Raw genomic sequence first — 9,387 nt, forward strand, 5'->3', positions numbered from 1 at the left:
CTCCCAGCCACTCATTCCCTGCTCATCTCAGTGGATTTTGTCTTTCCTTTCAAGCATGTGGCAGACAGCATTTATGGAGGCCCCATCCCTGCTGATCAGCTGATCTCTCTGCCTGAGCAAGGAGCTTTGGACTTCTGTGCAAGGCTCAGAACATAGCTGCATGGCCATTCAGTGGCACAGCTTAGAGGGAACTTTGATCCTAATGCATTTTCATCAGCATTCATCCAACCTTGTTGAAAATTGAAACAAAGTCATTAAACACCTCTGCCATTTCACATTTTCTGTTATTGTTTTTCCTTCTTCATTCAGTAATAGCCCTATCCTGTCCTTGGTCTTCCTCTTGCTTTGAAATACATTTGTAGAATGTTTTCTTGTTACCCAGGTCTCTATCTAGTTTGATGTCGTTATGTGTTTTGGCCTTGCTAATTTTGCCCCTATATACTTGTGTTATTTGTTTATGTTTGGCCTTTGTAATTTGATCTATTTTCCACTTTTTGTAGCACTCCTTTTTGATTTTTAGATCATTTAAGATCTCTTGGGTAACCTATGGTGGTATCTTGCAATACTTCCCATCTTTCCTATGCAGTGGGATAGTTTGCTCTTGTGCCCTTAATAACATCTCTTTGAAAAAGCTATCAACTATCTTCAATTGTTTTTCCTCTGAGACTTGCTTCCCATGGGATGTTACCTACCGACTCCCTGAATTTGCTAAAGTCTATCTGAAGCCTGTGCGTAGTTATGAAGACTATTAACATGCTTAAAGTTATACACAGGAGCTACGTCTACACTGGCATGAATTTCCGGAAATGCTTAAAACGGAATACTATTCCGTTTTCAGCTTTTCCGGAAAAGGAGCGTCTACATTGGCCGTGGAGTTTCCGTGATAACAATGCGCTTTTCCGGAAAAGCGCGTCTACATTGGCGGCATGCTTTTCTGGAAAAGCAAAAGCCCGGAACCATTTTGAAGAGGGCAAAGGCCACCAGACCTTCCCGGGGGCGGGGCCGGAGCTCCGTCCAGACGCGTGGTTAAAGGGGTCTCGCCGGGCAGCCGTTGGTCTCGTGCTCCCGTGCCTTAGGACCTCTGCCAGGGACTGGCACCCTTCACAGGGTTGGTGGTTGCCCTGTGAGTTTTGGGGACACCACCCTTTGGCCCCCAACTGCTTTTCCCAGCGTCTTCTTTTGTCTGCCTGCTCTATCTGCCATGGAGCCGTGGGTGGCCATGTACCTGCTCAGGCCCCTGTTGGACCTGTAAAGGTGCCTGGAGCTCGTGCTGCAGGCTGGTGCCCTGGCGTTCATATACCAGGAGGCAGAGATCGCCTTGGACTCCCTCACCAGGGAGGTCCTGGCAACCGCGTGGCATCAGCACCCGACCATAGACCGGCCCATCTGGACTTTGGAGACGAGCACCGACTGGTGGGACCGTGTGGTCCTCGGACAATGGGACGACCACCAGTGGATCCGGAATTTTTGGATGAGGAAGCGGACCTTCATGACGCTGTGCACCTGGCTCACCCCCGCGCTGCAGAGAACCGCCACCCGGCTGCGGGCACCAATCCCCGTGAACAAGAGGGTTGCCATCGCGCTGTGGAAGCTGGCCACACCGGACAGCTACCGCTCGGTGGCACACCAATTCGGGGTGGGAAGATCCACCGTTGGAGTGATTGTCATCCAGGTAAGTCCCAGGGGGAGTGGGATGGGGGGAGGGTGCTCCACTCCAGGCCCAGGGACACCCAAGACTCCAGGCTGGGTTGCCCAGGGGTTTCGGCCGTCCCTCCCTTGCACAGGCCCGCTGGTGCGGGGGGGGGGGGGGCGTGGGCCGAGGGGGGCCCTGGGGTGTGTGTGTGTGTGTGTGTGTGTGTGTGTGAGGACAGAGGGAATCAAGGGGGGGGACCCAAGGGTATGTCTACACTACAGAGTTAGTTCAAACTAACTTAGTTCGAATTAGTTAATTCGAACTAAGCTAATTCGAACTAACGCGTCTAGAACTAAAAACTAGTTCAAATTAGCGTTTTGCTAATTCGAACTAGCAAGTCCACATTGAGTGGACCCTGAACAGGGCTTAAGGATGTCCGGAAGCAGTGCCAGCAGGGCATCAGAGGAGGACTTAGAGCGTGGAGATGCTGTCTCAGGCTAGTCGAGGGCTGCGCTTAAAGGGACCCGACCCCCACCCCGGACAGACAGTTCTAAGGGGTGCCCCGCTTGAAAACCACTCCTGGCTTGGAGTGCCCGGAGTGCCCACACTGGGCACATCACAGCACTCGGCCATCAGACCGGCTGCACTTGCCGCAGGCTGCCATCTGGGGAGAGGGGACAATTGGGGGGCTGCAGGAGAGCTTCCACCCCCAGAAGCCCGCAGAGCCAGCCCAGTCCTCCCCATCGGGGGCTCGTACCCCATTCCTCCCTCACCTCCTTCCACTTACCCTTCCCTAGCCCCCCTTCCTGATGTACAAAATAAAGATAATGTTTCTTCCAACATTGACTCTGTCTTTATTGAACAAAACTGCGGGAGACTGGGAAAAGGAGGTGGGAGAGGGGAAGAGAAAGGCTGGAGGAGGGGAGGGCAACTAACATGATCAGGGGTTGGGAACAGGTCCCAGATGAAGAGAGGCTACAGAGACTGGGACTGTTCAGCTTAGAAAAGAGGAGATGGAGCAGGGACAGGATAGAGGTCTCTAAAAGCAGGGGTTAGGTGGAGAGGGTGCATACAGAAAAGTTCTTCATGAGTTCCCATAAAGAAGGACTAGAGGACACCAAAGGAAAGGAATGGGTAGCAAGCTTCAAACTAGTAAGAGAAAGTTGTTCTTCACAAAGCAAAGAGTCAATCTGTGGAACTCCTTGCTGCAGGAGGCTGTGAAGGCTAGAACTAGAACAGAGTTTAAAGGGAAGTGAGATCAAGTCATGGAGGTTGGGTCCATGGAGTAGTCTTAGCCAGGGGGTAGGAGTGGTGTCCCTGCCCAAAGTTTGTGGAAGGCTGGAGAGGGATGGCACGAGACAAATGGCTTGGTCACTTTCTTCGGTCCATCCCCTCCAGGGTCCCTAGGGTTGGCCGCTGTCGGCAGACAGGCTACTGGGCTAGATGGACCTTTGGTCTGACCCAGGACGGCCATTGTAAGCTCAGGGCTCAGGGTCGGGGGTCTCAGTGGACCCCCTTGATTTTCATGCACACCTGCTCCTGGGTGGCCAGGCTGGCAGCTCTCCTGCCCTAGATGGCCACTTTCCTGTGCCTAGTGCGGAGATCGTGGACGAGGTCCACGATGTCTGCACTAGCCCAGGAAGGTGCCCACCTCTTGCGGTCCCGGGCAAGCTCCCGGGAGCCGCCAGCCTGGTCCCGGGAAGAGGGGGTGGGCTGGGGGACATCGGGTGGGTGGCTCTGTGCCGTGCCAGGTGCAGGGTCTGCTGACTGGGTGCTGGCAGGCTTGCACCTGGCACGGGCACCGTAGCCAGCCCGTGCCCCTTTTAGGGGTCCGGGGCCGGGAGGGGGGCAGACGAGTTTCCCTGGTGTTGGCCAGAGTGGCCACCAGGGAAACCTGGGGAGGACTAGCCTCCCACTAGTTCGAATTAAGGGGCTACACACCCCTTAATTCGAACTAGTAAGTTCGAACTAGGCTTAATCCTCGTAAAATGAGGTTTTCCTAGTTCGAACTAAGCGCTCCACTAGTTCGATTCAAATTCGAATTAGCGGAGCGCTAGTGTAGCGGCTATGAATGTTAGTTCGAACTAACGTCTGTTAGTTCGAACTAACATTGTAGTGTAGACATACCCCAAGGGAGTGCACACTCACCCCTGGCTGTATGTAATGTGTTCCCTTGTGTTTCTCTGCACCCTTCTGCAGGTTGTCCACGCCATCAATGATGTCCTGCTCCCGAGAATCATCCGCCTGCGCGATGTCGATGAGACCATGGCCGGCTTCGCTGCCCTCGGGTTCCCCAACTGCGGGGACGCCACCCACATCGCCATCCGGGCCCTGGAGCATCGAGCAGCCCACTTTATGAACCGAAAGGGGTACTGCTCCATCGTCCTGCAGGCCCTCGTGGATCACAGGGGCCGCTTCCTGGACATCTACGGTGGCTGGTCCAGCCGGGCACACGACGCCCGCATCTTCGGAACTCAGGACTGTTTCAGAGGTTGGAGGCGGGCACCCACTTCCCCCGGCGGGACTTGACTGTTGGGGATGTGCCAATGCCCATCTGCATCATCGGGGACGCGGCCTACTCCCTGATGCCCTGGCTCATGCGGCCCTACAGGGGGCAGCCGGACCAGAACTGGGCCCGGTTCAACGACCACCTCAACCGGGTCCGAAACCCAGTAGAGCTGGCGTTTGGACGCTTAAAAGGCCGCTTCCGTTGTTTGCTCACCCGTCTCGACATGGGTGAGCAGAATGCAACAGAGGTGCTGGCCGCGTGCTGCGTGCTCCACAATATTGTGGAGCGCAGTGGGGAGGCCTTCCTCCCTGCATGGGTGGCAGCTGAGGCACAGACCTTGGACCAGCCCGACACAGCTGCCATCCGCCAGGCACGCCAGGAGGCGGTGCGCATTAGAGAGGCCCTGGTGGACATGTTTGCCCAAGCCCCGTAGCAGGGTCGCTTGGGTCAGCCCAGACTACTCTGTCCCAGCTCCTACCCTTCCCCACCTCCTCCCCTTAACTCCCCCCCCCCAATAGTATAGTAAAGCGTCGGGTCACAGCACATCGGCTGTCATCGAGTCTGTTCGTCGGGTGCGTCGGGCGTAGTTAGGGTTTTTCTTTTAAGTTAGGCTAGGGTTTAGGCCACCATCGTCTGTCCTGAAGAACAGCCAACAGGATTTGGGACTTGTGCGGAAGGCTCACGTCAGTGCCATCTTCGATGGATCTCCTGGCTCTTCCTCTCCTGAGGCCCGGAAGGACCAAAGTATTGACGTGGCCAGCTTCGCTGTCATCATCCGTCGAGGGATCTCCTCGCTCTTCCTCTCCTGAGGCCCGGAAGGACCAAAGGATTGAGGTGGCCAGCAACACCACAATCGTCCTCCCTGTGCCTAGACTATGTTTTAGAATCTGTACTGTGCTGCATCTTTTAACCATTTGTGCTTGTTTGTTGCTATGTACATATAGTTTGTGGTTTACATCTTTACTGAAAAGTCTCAGTATTTCTTTATGCGCCGCAAACCAATGACCACTGAAAAATGGCCCACCACCCCAGTGATAGAGTCATGAATTTGTTGTCCACAGTTTGTAACCCTGTTAAATTGAAGTGGCTAATTGGCATCTCACATAATTTCTTTACAGTTACTAGAGGAACATAATAACCACACAAGATTCAAGTGAAAACAGAACTTTTTATTTACAAAGGAGGGGGGGGGACCTTTAACTGGGAGACGGAGGGGGGACCTTTAACTGGGAGAAGGAGGGAGGGGACCTTTAACTGTTACTGGGACGGGTGGCCCCTGCGAGCGCCCCTCTGGGGGCGGACCTGCCCACGCTGGGCAGACCGCGTCGGAGCAGCCTGCACGGTGAGGTGGCCACGAGTAGGAACACGAGTAGGAGCACGAGTAGGAGCATGGTCAGAGTCAGGGCCAGGAGCACGGTCAGGGTCAGGAGCAGGAGCAGGAGCAGGAGCAGGAGCAGGAGCAGGAGCAGGAGCTGGGAGAGGAGCAGGGATAGGAGGGGGCATGGGCTGTGCTCCGGGAGGGATGGCGGGGGCATGCGGTCCGGCCATGCCGTAGTGGATGGCATGTATTAAATGTGCCATCAGGGTGCCCATTGTGGCGCGCGTCTCGCGGCATTCCTCCAGGAACGCAGCCCATCCCTCCTGCCGCCACTCCTGGTCCCCCTGCACATGCTCTGCAATGGAGGTCTGGATCCCCTCCACCGCGGTGACGTGACACCGAAGCAGCTGGTCCCGGTGTCGGAGCCTGGGCCTCCGGGCTTGGGCAGCTGGGGGTGCCGCTGCTGCTGGAGTCGCGGGTCTGGTGCTGGGTCCCGCTGCAGGGAAGAGAAGAAAGGACGGGTCAGTCAGGCAGGCCGTCCACTGTCCCCACACCTCATGCCCTTCACCCCGGAGCCCAGGTGACTGCACAGTTGTGGCTTGGGCCCACTCGGTTCCCCTCCTGCTCCCATGTTGTATGTTGGCAAGGGGGACCGCCCCTGGAGTAGGGTCCTTCCTCCAGTATTATAAGCACGGGTCTGTATCCTGGCTCCGTGCAGAGCAGGAGGGTGCTTGTGCTGCATTCACCTGTGGAACTTCCTGCCGGTGGACACTGTGAAAAGCTTAGGGATAATCAGTGGTGTTTGACAGGGAGCGAGATGCATCCCCACGGCAGTGCCTGGGAGCACACCTGTCAGTGGCGGTCTGGGCTCTCAGATCTCCTCGCGTGGGATATCTCCTGGACAGAACCAGAAGGGTGACTGGGTGGGGGGATGTCCCATCCTTGCAGCAAAACTCAGGGGCCCTTCTCCCTCCCACTATCCCTCCCGCAAGCCTGGTAGCCCAGGGACAGGTGTGGCCACAGTGGGGACTTCCCTTGGGGAACCTGCCAAGGCACTGGGAGCAGGTGAGGGACTCGGTGGGGGTCCACAGTCACAGGACTGTGACGCTGCGCTTATCCCAGGAGCAGCTGGCTATGCCTCACAGCCAGGCCTGGGACAGTGTGCCATTCCCTGTGCTGCATCCCTTGGTGGAGCTGCGGGCTCTGGGCTGAGTCCCTGGGGCCCTGGCCGGTTCCAGCCGGCATCCACCCTTCCCCTGGTCCCGCCGAATGTGTGCGAGGAGCACAGTCCCAGGCATGCCCTGCAGCTGCCTGCCACGGCCACCTGCCGCTCGGTCACCAGGCTGCACATGGTTGCACGTGCTGCTAACTGCCTCATGCTACGCAGCGTGCAGCTCACGTGGCCTAAGTGACATGCTCTCTCCCTCCCCCCTCTGGGCACCTGGCTCTCCCTCCCCCCCCGCCCTCCGCCCCCTGCCCTTTGGGAGTGTAACCTGCAAAGACTCACCAGTGGGTTCCTCCCCGGCCACAGAGGAGCTGCTGGAGGGGGCCTGCTGGGTGGCAATGCTGGCCTCCTCTCCCGACGCGCCGCCACTGTCGTCTCCCTCCTCCGGCTCGGTGGGACGGTTGATGGGGGGGTGCTGGCAGGTGTCTACAGGGACAGCTGGGGCCTGCGGGGCTGGCTCGCCCAGAAAAGACTGCATCCTCTCAAAATAGGGGCAGGCATCGGGTTCTGCTCCCCTCCCCTCCGTAGCCCACACGTACCCCAGCCGCAGCTCCTTCACCTTGGAGCGCACCTGCTCGCAGTTGCGGCTGGGGTGGCCTTGCTGGGCCAGGTTCCGTGCCAGACGGGTGTATAGCTCTGCATTCCGGCGGCGGGACTGCAGGTCATGGAGACCCTCCTCCTCCTCCCACAAGTCCAGGAGGGTCTCCAGCTCCCTGGGGGTCCAGGATGGGGCCCTGCGTTTGCGGCCCCTGGGGGCTTCCTCCCCTGCCCCGGGTGACGGTGGCTGACGACCACCTGGAGCTGCCATGCCTGCGCTGAGGTGGCTGGGCAGCACAGTTGCCAGGTGGCAGAGCTGGGAAGGGTGGTCTCCGGGGTGCTCCTGCCACGTGCGGCCAGTAGCGTGCGGGCTCTTTAAGCCCTCGGGTTATGCGGAAGTCCGCGGCTTCTACGGTGTCTCCCGCCATCCAAACCGCTTTTTTCCGTTTCTTCTGCTTTTCCGGAAAAGCTGTCTACACTGGCCCTTTTCCGGAAAAGCTTTTCCGGAAAAAGGACTTTTGCCCGAGCGGGAGCAGCGTAGCGTTTCCAGAAAAGCGGCTGATTTTGTACAGTACAGCGTCGATGCTTTTCCGGAAATTCAAGCGGCCAGTGTAGACAGCTCGCAGCTTATTCCCGAAAAGCGGCTGATTTTCCGGAATAAGTGGCCCAGTGTAGACACACCTATGCTTAAGAGCTTTGCTGTATGGGAGCCATAGTGTGTTAGAATAAAGATGTGTATAAGAAAGGAGAACACATGCTGTCTTATTACAGGAGAGATTTTAAGAGATGTAGAGGAAAGCTGCTTAGTTGTATAATCAGAAGGTCAGAAATGCCACCTCACACCATTTATTTTTGGAACATTTACACCATCTGGACCATCTCTTACTGAAAAAACAAAATGTTTTCCCAAGCTTCCTTAACATCCTCAAATTTAATGAGACGTCTGAAGAAAACAAGATACCAGACAGATCTGAGAAAGGGCAGTGGAGAAAGGTGTCCACATAGGCATATATACCACCTCATTAAATCGGGCATCTCAGAGTCGCAACCGTTCTCTTGATTGCTGATTGAGCCTGTCATTGGGATTCAGTGTATGCAGTTTTGCTGTAGCCAGGATGGTCCCAGGATATTAGAGAGACAGGGTGGGTGAAGTATTGGATCAGCTTCTATTGGTGAGAGAGACAAGCTTTCACACTTAGACAGTGCTCTTCTTCAAAGCTTGAAAGCTTAACTCTCCCACCAACAGAAGCTGTTCCAATAAAAGATACAACCTTACCTGCCTTGACTCCCTAAATGCACTTCAGTATAAGGTTTCAGGGCCTATAAAGAGATGTTGGATGTTTTAAGAAAATTTAAGCTTAATTTGAGGAAAATAAAAATATATCTAATAAGCCATCATTATGGTAGCCTTACCAAGTAATTTCCCTAACTTCAGTGTCCATGATCTAGGAAGCCATCTGAATTCTCCCATATGAGAATTGGAAGCAGCAGAATGAGGCCCCATTTGCTTTTCCATGGTATTATAAATAATATTTCTGTCAGTACACATTATCTGCAAATTCTTGCTGTTGAGACGTTTCCTACTTTCACAGATGTATTTGTTCTTTTCCCAGTGCCAGGTTTAGCATCAGAGTGCAGTCAAACATGGCTAAAACATTAAGACACTTCTAAGGAATTACTGTATGAATTAAATGGCCAATCCAATCTTAGTTCTCAGCTACAGCTGAGCTCATCCTTACTCAGCCTTTGTGGTACTCTGACCCAGGGGACAGCTGTGGGCTGAGTCCTCAATGACTGCTTTAAATTGAACTGCTTTGGTGCTAGCACAATGGTTCATTACACCAGTTGGGGCTCACTCACAAGCAGTGGCAAAGCGCCTTTCACCCACCTGTCCTCCCAACACCTCCCCGTACACTGCTTGCTGGGAAGTGGCAGCACAGCTGGCTTTGTACCACCAAGGGATTTCGTAACAGCAGAGGACTCCTAACTTGCCAGGTTAAGCAGAAAGGCACCGTACCTGAGGCTAGGTGTGTATATTCATTTTCAGCTTCAGAGGTTATATCAGTACTGGGCAGACCATTTCCCAGGATCTCACTCTCTGTTCAAATGTCCTTCTAAAACAGAGAGAAATACTTTAAAAGTGACCTTGGCATTTTACTTCTCAG

At 55.0% G+C, this 9,387-nt stretch overlaps 1 protein-coding gene across 1 annotated transcript in view; it reads right to left on the reverse strand.

The window, feature by feature from the left end:
- The window catches only part of LOC149525978 (uncharacterized), an 86,934-nt gene extending 79,092 nt beyond the window's left edge, over window positions 1–7,842 (reverse strand). The window contains exons 1-2 of the mRNA XM_089778479.1: window positions 6,968–7,842; window positions 5,453–5,956 (exon numbers count right to left, since the gene is read on the reverse strand). Of these exons, the coding sequence (XP_089634605.1) occupies window positions 5,453–5,956; window positions 6,968–7,493 (1,030 nt within the window). The 5' untranslated portion in view covers window positions 7,494–7,842. The remainder of the gene's footprint in view (window positions 1–5,452; window positions 5,957–6,967) is intronic.
- Window positions 7,843–9,387: the final 1,545 nt, after the last annotated feature.

Source organism: Pelodiscus sinensis, chromosome 1 (assembly GCF_052426305.1).
Source record: "Pelodiscus sinensis isolate ZL-2025 chromosome 1, ASM5242630v1, whole genome shotgun sequence".
Lineage (NCBI taxonomy): Eukaryota > Metazoa > Chordata > Testudines > Trionychidae > Pelodiscus > Pelodiscus sinensis.